The sequence below is a fragment of the Artemia franciscana genome, chromosome 9 (assembly GCF_032884065.1).
Source record: "Artemia franciscana chromosome 9, ASM3288406v1, whole genome shotgun sequence".
NCBI classification, from domain to species: domain Eukaryota; kingdom Metazoa; phylum Arthropoda; class Branchiopoda; order Anostraca; family Artemiidae; genus Artemia; species Artemia franciscana.
The window spans coordinates 36129085-36147041 of record NC_088871.1 but is presented as its reverse complement, the minus strand read 5'-3'; the positions used below and the strand labels follow the sequence as shown (position 1 = coordinate 36147041).

The 17957-nt window shown below is 36.1% G+C and overlaps 1 protein-coding gene across 1 annotated transcript in view; it reads right to left on the bottom strand.

The window, feature by feature from the left end:
• LOC136031352 (host cell factor 1-like) overlaps nucleotides 1–17957 on the bottom strand; it is a 97017-nt gene that overhangs the window by 54999 nt on the left and 24061 nt on the right. Inside the window, exons 4-7 of the mRNA XM_065710849.1 lie at nucleotides 16005–16196; nucleotides 14400–14545; nucleotides 9636–9951; nucleotides 2516–2725 (exon numbers count right to left, since the gene is read on the bottom strand). Of these exons, the coding sequence (XP_065566921.1) occupies nucleotides 2516–2725; nucleotides 9636–9951; nucleotides 14400–14545; nucleotides 16005–16196 (864 nt within the window). The remainder of the gene's footprint in view (nucleotides 1–2515; nucleotides 2726–9635; nucleotides 9952–14399; nucleotides 14546–16004; nucleotides 16197–17957) is intronic.

The following is a 17957-nucleotide window of genomic DNA, read 5'->3' as shown; positions in this document are numbered from 1 at the left end:
TGTAAAATGCGACATTCTGTAAAATGCGATGAATTTCCTATCTGTTTAAGACAGTTCTCTTGCTGCTAAGAATCGACGAGACTTTGCATTTTTTTTTTCAAGTGGGAATGAACCCAATATTCCTTCTGAACCCTAAAAAAGGCTTCCTCGTCGGAACCCAACATAGATTACCACACTGAACTGCTCAATTAGATAAACACAATTGATCCACAACCACTCGCGTCCGTGGGCGGAGACACGTTTCATTTTGGTTCTAAACTGGTCGTAAATCAGTTGCAGATTATACTAGTTTCCAACCGTTGTCTTGAAACCGTTGTCCCATGGGCACTGGGCTTTAGCCTTTTTTGAGACTCGAAATCAAACACAGCTTCTTTCCCTAATGACAAACATCGTATATAAATATTAGAAACCTATAATAACTTGCAACACTTGTCCTAGGGGCTGTGGGGGCTAAGTCATCCCCGGAGGTGCAGTTATTTGACTTTTCATCTATTTTGAACAAGATGGTTATTCCAAAATTTTCATCAGATATTTTCAGGAGAGCGGCTAAAAAGGGAATGAGAGGGGACCTGGTTGTCCTCCAACCATTTTCTAACATCTTCCTCGATAACACCCGAAAATTTAAGAGTCCTAAGAGTTTTAACTGAATGCCCTCAGCTGCTGTTAAAGAAAATCGCATATCGTCCTTTTTGATAAACTGGATGCTCATAGTGTCTTTTGATTCAGCATAAAATATCCCACAAGATTCTCACAGTTTTCATCTTAATGCTATTGGTCTTTTCGCATAAACCCAAAATAAAATAGTTCCCCTTTTCCTAACGATAAATCCCGCATGTAAAAAATGCATTAAATGCATATTTTACAATTTATGCCCCAGGGCTATGGAGGCATGGCATTCCCGGAAGCACAGCTGTTAGACCTTTTGACTAGTTTGAACAAAATGGCAATCCAAATTTTGATCCGCGTTGAGCAGAGGGGGCACTTAGAAAGAGTAGAGGGGAGACCTGAAAAGAGCAAGGAGGGAGGCGGGTGTGGGCGGTTGGTTACCCTAAAATCTCTCTTCATAATCTCCTCAAAATGCCTTGAAACTTTCAACTAAATACCCTCAGTCGTTCTTTAGATATTGCTGATATTTTCTTTTCACAACTGGCAGGCACAAAGAGATTTGACCGTGTTCGTCAGCCCTCAGAATTCCCTTGAAGTTTCACCATAATACCTTAGGCTTTCTTGGAGACCCAGAATCAAAGATACTCTATTGTCCAATAATAATACTCATTTGTTAATAAGGGGCAAATTACAAAACTTACAGCCCTTGCCTAGAGGCTGGGGGGAGGTGTGTCAACCTAATGAGACATTTGAACTTAAAATTATTTTGAACAAAATGGCAATCTGAAAAATTTTGATTTAATGCACTTGGGGGGAAAAGGGCGTGAGGGGCCGGTTGCTCTTCGATCACTATTTAATCTTGGCAAGGGCACTGAAACTTTCAATTTCTAATTAAAGTTTATACAACCACACCTTCCATAAAAACCGTATATGCTAACCATATTCAACTTGTATAACTAACAAAACTCTTTTGAATAAAATAACCATCTAAAAATTTTGATCATATGCATTTTGAGATAACAGGGTGTGAGGGAGGGGAGGCTGGTTTCCCTTCGATCACTTTCGACTCTTAAAAAGGACACTAGAACTTTCGATTTCCAATCAAATGAGCTCCCTCCGAAGTTCATACAACTACACCATACATAAAAACCTTATATTTTAACCATGGATAACTGGCATAACTTACAGCCCTTGCTCTTGGGTCTATTCCACCCCAGAGGTATAGTTATTTGAACTTAGAACTGTTTCCAAAAAGATTGCTCTCTCAAAATTTTTATTGGATGCAGTTGGGAGAAAGAGGCGGGGGGGATAATTGCCTTACAATAGCGTTCTTACTCTGAAAAAGGGCACTAAAATCTCAATTTCCAATCGAATGAACCCCCTTAAGAAGTTTTTACGACCACCACTTCCATATGAAGCACCTCTAGAAATAATAATAAAACATTGAAGACTTGCCTCTTTACTATAGGCAACACTATAGCGTTGCTTGTCATACGAGTATTTCCCAAACCAAATAATTCGCCATTTGGACAAATTTTCAAGAGCTAAGGGACATGAGCCTTAAATAAACCTTTAGGATTAATGAATGGAACGCACGATTAACCATAAAGACCCATTTATAGAACTAAAAGAGTGAAGATTCCGCTAATTTAGGCCATATGATAATGCTAGATGAGCCCCACAATTAGCATAGGTTTCAGTTATTCCAGTTTACACATGCTTCGCTCAGGCAATGCTCCGGCCTTCAGTCCTGACAGATGTAACTCCAGGCTATGATGTGAATCCAATTATGTTAACAAATAAAGATATTGTTAATATATAAACAGTTGAACTTTTAATAATAAATAATTAAATACTTCAGAGACGTATTAAATCTTGACATTTTGGAGGAAAATGACAGAAAATTTACCTGGAGTTTGAGTTCTGACAATTCCTTGAGTTGCAACACCAGGACGTACTGGAGTCTGAGAAGCAACACGGCCAACACCAGTTTGTACAGCATTTGGTGATATCAACCTTACAACTGGTCCTGAAGTAGAGCCTATAACCTGAACGGCTTGAGTTGAAACAGCGTTTACTGGAGTCCTAATTCGTAGGACTTGGCTGGGACTTGCTGCAGCTGAGAAAAAGGTGTAAATTCATATTTCAAAACAATGCACAGGATAAAACAGTAAATATAAAAAGTAAAGGATGCTCCACTAAACTCAAGTCCAAACCGGTGGTGCTGATCCCAGTTTCATGGCCCTTCAGCCAGAGAGTGCAATAAGGACCAGTCATCCTTTGCTTTGGAACAGTGAATCTAATGAGCAAAAAAGGTATCAGAATCAATTATTTCGTCATATCCACACCTAGACAAAGGCAGGAGCGTCTCTGATACTTACATCCTCCCCCGAAAATTTATTAGAAAATAAAATATCCTTTTGCATTTCTGTTTTAACTCTATTAACTGTAGGCGAAGTCAGAAAGTTGCCTCGGGAGCTAATAGTTAAAATACTTTGTTTGATCGATTCTTGGCTTCTAACCGCATAATTCTTTATTCCTCGCTTGCGTTTTTGATTCGTTGTAATCATCACTGTTGCTTGTTTTCTAACTACATATTTCTTTGCTCTTCACTTTCGTTTTTGATTCTCTGCGATCTTTAATGCACATGTCTTCTAACCATATATATCTTTTTTCTCCATTTTCATTTATCATTCTCAGACATTTGTTCAATGCCCTTTGCTTTAGCGACTCGGATCGGTCTTGTCACACTGGATGGTCCAGGTTCTTCATTATAAGCAATTTGAATTTACATTTTTCGGATCATCTTGTTGGTATTGTCACGTTCGATGGTTCAGATGGTTGGACAAAAATATCCTGTTCTTAAAAAAAAATCATCATTTTTAACAACTACCCAATCAAGGAGCCATGAAGAATCAGAATTCGATCATGATGGTACAGTTTTTACAGCCTTTCACAATATTATCCTGGAGTTGCTTAACGAGACTGATTTTTTGAAAGATAATTCCACACAGGAGAAAGCCTATGGATTTTTCTTCAGTCAGTGAAATATGGCACCATACCCCAAAACCTTGTCAAAATATATATATATGTGTGATGCATCATCATGCATATAATGCAGTATTTTAATATTTCAGTTACTATGGGGTAGAGTTCTTTCTTTACTATAAAACAATAAGAATCAATATATGCAAGGCTGCCGCGTAGCCTTGCCGGGGTCTGACCTAGTTGACAATTTTTCTTAAAAATGGCAACCGTGCTGCAGTCGATCCGCTCATCGCCCTGCCACAACATTTTGTTTTAAAAAGGTGTCAGTTAGGTGGAAATTTTGTATTGAGAGGCGCGAGGAACAAATTATTTATTTATTTATTTATATTGACATTTCTGGCCACAAAGAATCTAAATACGTCACGACTTAAAGAAAAAATTCGTATTTTTTCCAGGGTGATTGTACCGAACCTATGGTGACGTCGCGCAATGACATCAAAAAGATGTTACAGTTAGAAGACAATCGACAATGAGAACCAATATATACAAGCCTGCCGCGTAGCTGTTTTCTCTCAAAAGTCCCTCTTCAACGTCTCGCTCTTTACGCTAAAGTTTGACTCTTTGACACAATTCTACTTTTTAAAACAATTAAAAGCTTTAGCGTAAAGAGCGAGGCGTTGAACAGGGGACAACCCATTTCATATACGGAGTAATTTCTGTTCGTTTTAAGTTTTAATGTCGCTCCTTACTTACAGTTAAAAAAAACTAGTTTTTTTCATTTAATTTCTGAACGTTTTTGAATTAATGCATGTTTGATTTTGGCTCTCCACCATAGGACTTGTCTAATCTTACTGAATTTTTTGTACTGAATCAGATTAACAGATTATTAAAATTAAATTTGCATATTAATTCCTTTTTTGGCTAAATGGCTTTCTCTTAGTTTTGATCAGACGCTTTTGAGAAATAAGGGGTGGGGAAGGAGGCCTAGTTGCCCTCCAATTTTTCGGTTACATAAAAAGGCAACTATAACTTTTAATTTTTAACTAACGTTTCTATTAGTAAAAAATATACGTAACTTAAGAATTAACTTACGTAACAAACTCTTATATTCTTATATTTTTATTATGTATATAAGGGGGTTTGTACCCTCGTTAATGACTCGCTCTTTACGCTAAATCGTAAGTTTTGTCTCAATTCTTTAAGAATGACCCCTGAATCAGAAAGACCGTAGAGTAAATAGTTGAAATTACTAAAAATACTTTAGCATAAAAAGCGAGGTATTAATCTCCTCCTAAATACCTCGCTATTTATGCTAAAGTATATTTAGAGCCCATCATATGCGTAATAATCTCTGTTCGTTTTAAGCTTCAATGCTACTCCTTACTTTCTCCTTAATTGAAAAAACTTTTTCATGTTTATTTTTTCATTGTTTTTTTTTTATAGTAGTTTTAGAAAATCCTACGCCCTTTTCATTGAATTTCTCTTCCCCCATGACATATTTCTCCAAGGAAAGATTTACCCACATAGCCCCCTCCCCTCAGCCCCACCCCCAAAACCAAAAAAATCCCCCTGAAAACGTCTCTACACTTCCCAATAACGATTATTATATGTAAACACTGGACAAAGTTTGTAACTTGCAGCACCTCCCCCAGGGACTGTGGGGGAGTAAGTCATTCCCAAAGACATAGTTATTATGGTTTTCGACTATGCGGAACAAAATGGCTATCTCAAAATTTTGATCCGTTGACTTTGGAGAAAAATGAGCGTGGGAGGGGGCCTAGGTGCCCTCCATTTTTTTGGTCACTTAAGAAGGACACTGGAACTTTTCATTTCCTTTAGAATGAGCCCTCTTGCGACATTCTAGGACCACTAGGACCGACATTCTAGGATTCTAGGACCACTTGGTCGATACGATGACCCCTGGAAAAAAAAACAAACAAACAAATAAACACGCACCTGTGATTTGTCTTCTGGCAAAAAATACGAAATTCCACATTTTTGTAGATAGGAGCTTGAAATTTTTGCTATAGGGTTCTCTGATACGCCGAATGCGATGGTGTGATTTCCGTTAAGATTCTATGACTTTTGCGGGGTGTTTCCCACTATCTTCCAAAATAAAGCAAATTTTCTCAGGCTCGTAACTTTTGATGACAAAAGACTAAAGTTGATGAAACTTATACATTTAAAATCAGCATGAAAATCCGATTCTTTTGATGTATATTTTAGCATCAAAATTCCGTTTTTTAGAGTTTCGTTTACTATTGAGCCGGGTCGCTCCTTACTACAGTTCGTTACCACGAACTGTTTGACAAGTTTGAAACAAAATTTCAGTTACTTTGTGCGGTCTCTGTTTGATTTTACTAATGACGCATACCACCAAAAATTATTTAATTAAATTTAGGTTTATCAAGGGAATCTGTCCGTATTATCACAAAAGCAAGCTGGGAGGCGAAAATCTTCATTTCGTAATAACAAGAAGGAGAAATTTAAAATCCTAGCTTCTTCAGGCTGTCGAAATGATATTTCAGGATTGTGCTGTCACAGCAGGGCTGAAAAGCCAAATATTTACTTCTTTTTACTGTCAAAAATTTGTTTTCGAGTCTTGCTATGGCACTGAGGCAAAGAAATTGATATCATTACTTTTTTTGTGAAGCGGGGTGGTTTTTACAACATTGTTATTTTTTCGGGGTTTTGTAAAATAGAAAGTAAATGTATGAGATGTGCAAATACTATTAATACAACTTTTGGATTTCGGTGAGCAGACGGTGGCCACTTTACTGCCTATTTTCATCTAATTTAAGTTCTGCATTATATGACACATCACCTCCTCTGCTCATCCTAAAACATTAAATAAAGGCCAAATTCTTTAGAACTCTAATAAAGGTTCGTATAAGCGTATACTTAAAACTAGGTATATGAGTCGGAATTCTCCTTCAAAGGTAATCAGTTAACAATAGATTTTCAAAAAATACTTTATAAACGAAGGCAAATAATTATGTATTTATTTTTTTATCTAGCTTTTTTTATCTAAATGTTTTCAAACATTTACTAATAAAATGTTGATAAAAAGTGGAAATTACCACAACTTGAGTTAACCAAGAAAACGGAATACAACTGCAATATTACTTCAGAATTTTCAATGCCTTTTCAATGCCTCCTCACCTTTTCAATGCCAACCAGTCACAAAATATAGTTATGTTTTGGTATAAGGTTTGCATATATTTGTCCATAAAATTGTCTAAACTCCTACATATATATACCGCTGAGGATTTTTATACTTATTTTGATGCATGCCATCCAATCTTATTTCCACAATTAGTTGTTTATAAATCAAAACTTTTACAGGACAATTCTCTTACTTAATGCTAAATCTGAGTCAAATTTCAAAATTTTATTTTTGTGCTCAATAACAACATACATATCAAGATTTGAAGGTTTGAATTTAATATCTGAAAATCTCAAGATAGAAAAAAAATTAAATAGAAATCTACCACAGCTTGAGGCCCTGAGAACTTAAATCACCAATCTATAAATATCAAAGCATAAAAATAACAAACACATACTTATTTGTTTTTAAGGAGTATTCCGATTCATATAGTTAGTTTGGAGCACATACCTACATGCATCTTTATTAGACTTCATATTTTTCTGATGAACTTTTTCTTTACTTGAATATTTTAGGATGAATAGAAGAGGAAATACTAACGAAGAGCTCTAAACTGACAGGACGAGCCATTATAAACGTTCATCAAAATATTGAGGTTGACATCGACCGTAAATAAATAGATATGGCGGGAGTGGAAATACAGACATAGACTTTTCTTATAAAATTGAGAATTCTGTAATTTAAACAAAATATATCGAACTTTAAAAAGTGGAAGGTACGCTACGTTGTTATGAAAAGTAAAATTTTGATTAGTAAATGTTTGAGATTTCATCAAAGTTGACAGTGTTATATTGAATCACTATTTTTAAAAAGAAACAGTGATTAGTTAATGCTTTATTACCTATACTTAATACCCTCGTCTTAAATGTCTTATGAGCATATCTATCTCTTCGTTCTGTTTATCTTGTTACACCCCTAAAAGAACTAGTATTTAATGTTTAATACATCTTTTACGAATATTAAATATTTATCGTTATCCTTATTTCCTACTCTTATTACTATCAGTTACTAAGCGATGCTGCAAAGTGGGGCGACATACTAAATGGTTTGACCTATACAAATTGTAACTAAGTGTGCTTGACCCCAAAAGACGGTTCAAGACCAATTTTTTTTTACAATAAAAAGCTTAACTCACTCGCTATAGCGGTCAGAAGCACAAAGGCAAAAAATTATGCTGAAAATATGAAATATCATATATTTTTATGGATGGTGAACAGCTTCTTTTTTTATGGCAGGGTTGTTTTTATAATTTACTATTTTTGTATCAACATTTTTATACCATTTTAACTTCAACAGATTTATAAGAACTTTAACACTCACCAGATTTTAGATTAAATCTACGACCATTTCCACTGCCTACCTACGACACATAATTGTCGAGGTTCCCTTTAAACTGCGGGTATTTCTTTGTTCGCTAGTTCGTCAAAGCAACCTCCCCTCCCTAAAGAAAATTCTGGATCCACCTCTGTTTCGATTGGAAACCATTTTTTTTTTTTTTTGGCTATTTTGGTTGGTTACTATTGGCCGTGTTGAAGACACGGTAAGCAATATTCGATCGGTTTCTTAATCTGGCATGATAACTTTAAAAAAAAAGGCAATTGCATAAAATTTTCCTTAAGGCCCTTCAAACATTCTATTAGTCTAACACATTAATCTTAGAAAACTTAAACCGGATTAAACTTGGCTAAGTTTTAGATTAAGATTAAGCTATGGTTTAAAGAATGTGAATGTAAACATTTTATTGTAAATAACTACACTCGTTATAAAGTCTAAACAAAATAAAAAAAAAAAATTTCACATAGTAGTTCTATAAACATTATTATAGCCTCAATTTTATAATAATTTTTTATTATAATGTATGGTAAAGTAATCAATGAGCTGTTAAAGCGTGTATGGGAGAGGATTTAGTAAAGAACAAACTATAGCCCATGGTAACCAGAAATTAAAATAAAATACAATTTTCGACAAAACCATCATATTCATGATCATGCAAGGCATTTGTCTTTTGAGCAGTTAATATAACACAAGTAACTTTTGAAAAGTCGCTTCTCTGGGGTATGGTACCACATCAGAAAGACTTTGCTATCTGATTCCCTGTGGTTCGTTCTTAACTATTCCAACTGAGAAAAAGCCGAACACTTTTACCAGTATATTGTTGTACCATGTAGGGATAGGACCTTAGGTAAAGCTCTTCTACCGGATGAACAAAAGCTTGCTCACAATCTATTCAACTGAGGACTAAAGCAATCGAATAACTCAGGCACATTTCAATTTTATTAATCTAAGAGGAAAAAGTTGGTAGACGCATCCTCTACCACTCCAAAAACCAAACTGTTCTTCTGTAAAGGTATCATCATGCTAAGCAATTTGCTTGCTACATAAACTAAGCTAATGCCTCTATAATTATCAGATTCACTCTTATAATTTTTCTTACAGAGCTGTTTAATTGAAGTTATCATAGAATCTTAAGAATAAAGAACAAATGGTAACCATGGTAACCCTAGGTAACCAAAATATTAAAATAAATGCAATATGGAAACAGTAAAGGAACTCTTTAGCATTAAATAAAAAACAGCAATCTAATATGGTAAAATATAGGAAAAAATCATGAAATGGCTCAAAGTGCCAAATTACACTCATGCAAGCCCATGTAAAGCAAGGCCAGCTTTTCCAGTCGGAAAATAAAGAAAGAAAATTAAACAAAACATCAAAGTAGATGAACATAAGGAATAAAAAACTTTGTATTTTGGATCAATTATTAAAATTAGTCATGCAAGGCCAGATTTGCCAGTGGCAAAACAAAATACGAAGTACATTTAATACAGATAAATTATTTTTTATTTATATAATTGAAATTATTTATTAATGAATTTACCTCTGACAGGCATTGGAGCTGCAGGTCGCGTCATCATACCCATTCTTGGTGAGACTGGAATCTGTGGGGAAGCAATTGGCTTAGGAGCAAGAGGTGGACTTGGTTCTGCTGTCACAGGACCTGATATAGCGGCAGCAGCAGCTGTTTGAGCAGCTGGCTGTACTTCATATTTCTGCACTTGAAGAATGTAACCTTCAGCATTAGGGACTCCTCCCCAAGAAACCTCAAGGGCATTAGTGGATGCACGGACAAGCTGAACTCTCCCTGGACTAGCCGGTTTTTCTGTTTCAAGAAACCACAGGTCTTTGCAACAAACCTGCAGCAAGATAAGTAAGCTATAAAATACAATCATAAAAAAAAACAATAAGCAACACCTATAGGGAGACGGGATAATCAGTTGATTTTGCTTAGAGGAGGGGGATCTAATACCTCAAAAAGTACGTTAAGTCCATCTTTACGGAATTCCGAGGGTTTGAGTCAATGTTTGAGGAGAATTCTGTCAATCCTCCTTCGGTCTGGAATAGTTACACGTACATTATCATGCATATAGAGGAAAATACGACAGAACCCACTATATATCCAGCAGTTTCCGTATAACTGTAACCTTTGCTCCGCCCAATCCCGGTTAAGTCAACTCCCGTTCTATTTGACCCTTGCAACCGGTACAATAAAAAACTAAAAGTAATATCATATGTTTCCATATTTTATGCTCTTCCCAAATGTCATGGTTGCTTTTCTAACAATGCACCTCACCCTCCCCCTTCTGATGATCCAGGATACAGCCCTGGGACATTTAAAATTATTTCCAACAATATTTTTGTACATCATTTATGTTGAAATCTCTTGGCAGAGTTTCACCAAGTCAAGAATACGAGTAAACTATTCTTATACTTATTTATAATTTAAAAAACAAAAATTTTCTTTGGAAACATATATATCTTGGAAACTTAATGTCACCTATAAACTAAAGATAAACTTCCTTGTGATTACTTATCAGCTTAGACTGTATGATCGTTTGATAAATTCTGCTAAATAGACATGATTTAATTGTCTGAAAGTTGACACCTCAAAAAACAGGGCGACAGTCTTTAGATATACAACGCCATCATTACCAGTAGCTACAATAGCTATCTATTCTCTTTAAACGAGCAATAACTGTTTATATTTATGTTTTTTTTTTTTTCGAAAACGGCTCGATATTTTTTGGGAACAATTGGCACCCTGGCATTTTCTGGCCAGAAAATAGCCAGATAAGTCACGAGTTTGAGAAAAATTGTTTAGAACCTTAATTTGGAGAAAAAAGCACGAGTGAAACTATATTAATATACATTTAAAAGGCAAAATGAAAGTGATCATTTTATCGAGGAAAGAGTAGCAAACAAGGGTGATTCATTTGGAGGTTGAATCAAAAACTAAAGTAAAGAGCAAAAAATATACGGCAAGAAGATAAGCGACAGCGAGAATCAGAATGAGTCAAAAATAAAAGGGAAGAACAAAGAACTATGCAATTAGAAGATAAGTGACAGCAAGAATCAGAATGAGTAAAATAGGGAAAGGAGCCAAAAAAAAATTAGGTTAGAAGAACAACGCTACCGCGATCTTCGACGCCATCAAGCTGTGACACAAAACCCAAAGATGCCGTCAACTACCCAGATGTTAATAAGTCATTGGGACCCTTAAGCTTTATATGTATTCACTGAGCCTTCTATTTACCCGAGGAAAGAGTAGCAAACAAAGGTGATTCATTGGAAGACCGCTTGTATGGTCGAATTACCTTGTCAGCTCTGCAACTTCAAAAAGAATTGGTTTACAAGATTACACAAAATGACTCTGAATATCTATAGAAAAAAACATGGAACAAGAAACAGCAACAAATAACATAGCAGCTATTTAGCATATGGCAAATGCTGTTAGACTCTACATAAACGCTAACAAGACTAAATCAATGCCAAATGCGGTAATTCCTGGCTTAGCTGAAGGACTCTTGGTCAACAATGAGGAAATTGAAGTAGGGAGAGAGTTCAAATATCTCGGCAGCATTCTTACGCAAGATGCCAATCCTGAAAAAGAAATTTTGTGCCGAATAACACTTGGCTCTGCTCTCAATTGTCTTAGAAATGTTTGGAGAAATAACAAATATTCCCAGAAGCTAAAGCTCAGAATTTATAATAGCAATTTCCTCTCCGTCCTTACATATGTCTGTGAAACTTGGAGCATCACTGCGCAACTAGAAAAACGACTATGGGCATTCGATAATAACTGCGTAAGATCTATTTTGAACATACAATGGGCGGAGAGAATAAGAAATGATGAGATTTATAGCATGACAAATATTACCACCATCCTTGATGTCATTAGAAAGGGATGATTGATGTATTGGGGGTACATGGTGCGAATGGGTGATGGAAGGCTGCCACATGATATATGGTGTTGGACACCCTCTGGCCTCTGCAAGTCAGGAAGACCCAAAATGACCATTGGCAGGATGTTAGAGAAGGAGGCGAAGTTGGCCCGGTCTTCGATGGAGGAGCTTTGGTCGATGGCTCAAGACAGGTCGTCATGACGAACCACTGTTGCTGCCTTATACGCCTTCAGGCGTGGGAGGGCCTAAGTCTACGTAAGTAATATATATTACGAATAATCAGGAATACAATTAAAGAAAGACTTCCATATGCAGGATAAAGTTTTTGATAGCTGGGGGTGTCAAGATTAACAAATTAGCTTTCACTATTTATTTTCATAGCTCAATTTGGTAACACTGACGAAAATGTGGTATTTCCAAAAAAAAAAATCACAATAGAAACAAGCAGAAGAAAAACTAGGAGGATTGCGCTTTTGAATCGTCAGCAGGCCTAAAATGGGTCCAAGAGGCACTTTTTTTTAATGGCCCTGGTACTCTAAGCAGGGTCGCATCCAGAGGTTGGGGGTTTGAATTGTTTGCCCCATTCGTAAAAAGGTAGCAAATGAATATAAACAAGACTTTGATGCGTTTCTTCAAGTCTTCTTTTTTGTAAACCCCCCTCCCGGAAAAAAAATCATGGTGCCTCCCCCGCCGAAAAATCCTAGACGCGGCCCTGACTCTAACTTAAGAAAGGCAAAATAATAATAAATAAAACAAAACACGGTATTATATACCTTTTCAAAAAGCAATTAGTCAGTGTGTTATTTACAGTAAACTTTTTATTTCTTTTAAGCTTAACGATTTCTTTAACGACTTAAAAGTGGTCTAAATCCACACCTGGAGACCAGTCCTCAAACAGTTGGTTAAGAAAGCGAACCAATTAGGTGAGGAACGGAGAGGCGGTAGAGGATGAGGCCTCATAATATGTATGTCATGAGTAACCAGAAGGGAACTCAAGACTATGGCCCAACCGATATATTTCGATATGGAGGCCAGGGTCATCATTGGATATCGACTTTCATCTTCTTCTGTTTTTTAATGCGCAACTTATCCAGAAGATGGGGCCAGATTACCTCAGGCATTTTTTACTTGTCCAATCTTTGGGAACAGAGCCACCAGCTAAGCCTGACCATGGTGGAGAGAGCAGCAGAGGTGAGTCCAATGAAGTCAAAGTATATTTGTTGTCAAAACCATTCAATACACGCCTGGTGCATTAATGTTCGACATTTCTGGTGATTTCAAGTACGTACAACCGGAGAAGTTGTTCTTGCTTGTCTCCTGTATCGTAAATAGAAGCACCAATCCCTAAATCAAGAGTCACTCAGTAACGCTAAAAGGTGGCTACAAGAAGAAACACACACTCAGACATTGGAAGAAACAAAATTTAACCACTGCAACAGAAGAGGAGGAAAACCCAAAACGAAAGAGTGGATTAAGCCAGTTTGATAACATGTTTGCAACTCCAACAGCTGAGGAAGAGGAGTCGCAGACAATATTGATCAGGAACTGGAAAGGTATATGAGTGAGGCTGTCGCTAAAAGGGACAAAATCTGTCTGTTAGAGCGGTGGAGAAATAACAGCAGTTGTTTCAAGGGACTGGCACAACTTACACGGAAGTATCTCTGCTTTCCGCACTCTTCTGTCCCAAACAAAAGACACAGCACAGATGGGAACATTTATGATGACAAACGAAGGTCTTTGGAAGGAGAAAATGCTGAAAAGTTGTACTTTCTGCATTACAACAATTCACTATTGCCCCAGTTGGACTGGCCTTATTAAGCACTGTCCAGCCTAGAACTATTTAGTTAAATTGCTTTTCTAAGTCTTTTCTAAATAAACATTTCCCGCAATATTTAGAATGCATAGTGAATTGTTGAGGCTGCTCTTTGGTGTGTAATAGACCGAGGAGAAACATGTGAGTATGAAAATGGGCAGAGAATACAGCGCTTAAACTTTAGCTAAGGTTTTTTTTCAGAGGGAAATTTATCAGCAAATTATACCTTATAGTATCAGTACAGTACCAATATATTGGTATCGAACCCCAAAAATCGATATCGGTCGGGCCCTACTTCAGACACACGCCCCAATCCATAAACCTCAAAACTTCAACGGGTTCCTATATTTTTCCCATCTCTTTAACAGATCTTTTCGGCGATATTTCGCTCTACCTCTCACCGAAATGAATTCTTTAGTACATCCCTATTCTTATGCATTTACATTTAGAGCTTCTATAGTGCCTGATTATAATGCTTCGTCTTAGCCTGACTAAAGAAGGAAATATACAGCCGAGGAACAGTTAAATGTCAGTAAAATGAGTACCAAACAGGAGGAGGAAAATGAAAACTCAACACGAGAAAACCCACTTGATTATTCCAGGCTTTTCTGTATCCATCTCTTCCAGACCAAATATAAATTCGACTTTGAGCACCTACGGCAGAGTGTCCAGCTCGAGCACGCGGAGTGTTTTCCTCAGATGTGTCTAGTGCTAGTCTTTCCCAAGTCATGGTTTCTAAGAGAACGAAAAGCTGGTTAAACCTTAAAGTAGAACAAAAAAAAAAAAATTTCCTAGTCACACTGCCTGTTTTATTGTTTTATTTTTAATCACACCCAGAGGCTCTTGATTTGGTGGATAAAGATACACTTTTGCCCCAAAAGTGGTATTTTTTATTGAAGTAATGAATGCAAAATTAATGCATCATAACAGAACTGAGCAACTAAAAGAAGCTGATATATGAGTAATTCTTTTAAAAACTAAGGACCCATTAGCAAACTCATCAAGCCACAATCGAGAATATGTGGTTTGACTATAAAATTTTATTGCAAAAACTATGAAATTTTAAATCCCCTGTGTCGGGAAAGTTTTCAATCAAAGCGAGTAGCACCACAGGGAACTGACAAAGCCGCGAAATCATTCGAATGATATTTCCTTTGAGATTGATTTTTAACGTTTTCCTAGTAGGGATGCAAAAACATTTTTAGGGACCGCCCTTTCCTGAAATTCAATAAGAAAATTAAGCTACATTTAATCGAAAAAAAACAACAACATTTACACTTTCGAATGATGTAAGTTTCATTGAAGTTTAATATCTCTATATCCAGTAGAAAAACGGAGAAGTTACCAGATAACATTCAAAGCCAACTTGTTTCGTTGTAAGATATATTTTTTTTTTCACTACTGATCAAAATTCTAAGCAAAAGATATCATAACCAATTTATTTCCCAAAGAGAAAATACTTAGAGGTAATTGTGCATCAAAAACTTAGTATTTTAGCATTTTTATTTTAGCATTTTTAAAAATATATTTTATTTTTTGTATTTAGCATTTATAGCATTTTTATATAGTTTTACCCAGAACGAGTTTCTGGGCGGCTAGATATGTTTGCTCTTATACTCTTGTTCTAATAAAACTAAAAATTGTTCTTGTATCTAATAAATAATTCAATCCAATAATTATATCTATAAAACTTGTGCTTGCAACTAAACTAAAAACACAAATTAAAATTACTAAAGATTCATTTAAATTTTAATCAGTTAACTTTGAATTAACTAATTGATTAAGCAATAAGACATGTTTGCTCGCACACTACTTTTTTTTTTTAGAGTCAATCTTCAGAAAAACAAGAATAATTTTCACCGTTTTCGACAGCATGATAAATAATTCAGGCAGTGTTGCCAATTTATTTTTCAAGGGTAGGGTTAGCATTAATTTAGGTAGTTTTACAACTCCAGGTGGCAATTGACCAATTGGCACGAATTAGGGTCAGCTTTGGCAGATCCCTACGACTAATAGTTTGGGACAGTACCAATAGAAACCCGGGCCATAATTTGAGGGGGAGAGGGAATTTTCGAAATATATCTCTTTTTTGGTATCTTTATTAAAATAAAAGACAAATATTGTCCCGCACCTTAAACTTGAAAAATACTTGTTTTCTATCTGTATGAAAAATCGACAAAAAACATAGAATTACCAAGATTTAAACTAGCAAGACTGTTGGTACATTTCCATTCTTTTTCATGAGCAGATATCTGAGCATCTTCAGCAATCAAAGGCACCCAACCTCCAAATACATACATCTTGGAGTGTATCACTGTAGCACTGTGCAAAGACCTTGGGAGAGGGGGTATACCCATCAGCTCTGGTTTTGTCCATGTCAAAGAATCTAAATGATAAAAAAAATCAGCCTAAAGTTGATTCACGAATAGCAACACTAGCCTCTTAGAGAAGCAATACTAGCACCTCCCTATCAGAGCAACTCAAAATTCCTGTAACTGTGTAAATGAATAAAAAAAAAAAGATATTAGCCAATTAGAATTAGCATATCTGTTGACTCGACAAGAACTTGTGCTGTTCTGTTTCATTTTCTGTCAGCCGGGTGGGCGCTTGATTTATAGAATGAGATTTTGACATATTGATGTTCTGACCACATAGTACTCTTTGTATTAGATAGAAAAGAAAAATGACGAAAATAGCATGCATTCGTTACCAAAAACTAACATCAGTCCCAAATTTATCTGTTAATCAAGATCCATCTACAGAAATAATAACAAACCAAAACAAAATAGCAGCAGTGAAACTCCAGGAATTGACATCATAACAATAAAATGTAACTTTTTAAATTCACTAACAAAAACTTAACAGTCTGAGACAAAGCTACTTTTACTCTTTATTTTTTGATAAGAGTTCATATAAAAAAAAAGTAGTATAAAGTTTAATATTCAAAAATAGATTCAAATCTATAATGTCTTTCAGTTTTATACAATGAGAAAACAGTCTGCTCATTTTGCTATTTTTGTAAACAACATTGAAATTTTTGGATTTAATGAAGCATAACAGAATAAAGGACAGTGGCATCAATTCACAAAAATTTAGGGGGGTAGACACATTTTTCAAAACTATGGGATAAATTTGTCATTTTCTTTAATTTAATCAATAAAAATATCAAAGGCATGTTTCAATGAAACAAGAGCTAAGAGCTCATATGGCACTTGTGACGAGGTCGGAAGAGCCAAGAGCTCATATCGTATGAGCTCTAGCAAAATTCTAAGAATCAATAGATTGCTTTAAAGGAAAATCAGAGGCTTAATGCCGGTCGGGATTTAAAATAAGAGCTCTGAGTCACGAGGTCCTTCTAAATATTAAAATTCATCAAGATCCGATCACCCGCTCGTAAGTTAGAAATACCTCAATTTTTCTAATTTTTCCTCTCCCTTCAGCCCCCCCCCCCCCGATGGTCGGATTGGGAAAAACGACTTTATCAAGTCAATTTGTGCAGCTCCCTGATGAGCTTACCAATTTTCGTCGTCCTAGCACGTCCAGAAGAACCAAACTCGCCAAAGCACTGGACCCCACCACCTAACTCCACCAAAGAGAGCGGATCCAGTCCTGTTACGTCAATCACGTACCTACAACATTTATAAGCGTTTTCCAATATTTCCGGTTTCCCCCTCCAACTACCCCCAATGTCAAAAGATCTGGTCGGGATTTGAAATAAGAGCTCTGAGACATGAGTTCCTTCTAAATATCAAATTTCATGAAGATCCGGTCACCCGTTCTTAAGTTAAAAATACCTCAATTTTTCTGATTTTTCCAAATTAACAACCCCCAGCTCCCTCAAAGAGAACGGACCCGTAAATATTATGCCAATCTCGTATCTATAACTTGTGCTTATTCTTCCCATTAAGTTTCATCCCGATCTCTCCACTGTAAGTGTTTTTCCAAGATTTCTGTTTCCCCCCCAGCCCTCTGTGTCCCCGGATCCGATTCGAATTGAAAATAGAGCATCTGAGACATAGGATTCGTCTGTATATCAAGTTTCATTAAGATCCAATCGCCCATTCGTAAGATACCTCGATTTTCACGTTTTCCATGAATTCCGGTTTCCCCCTCCAACTCCCTTCAATGTCACCGGATCTGGTCAAGA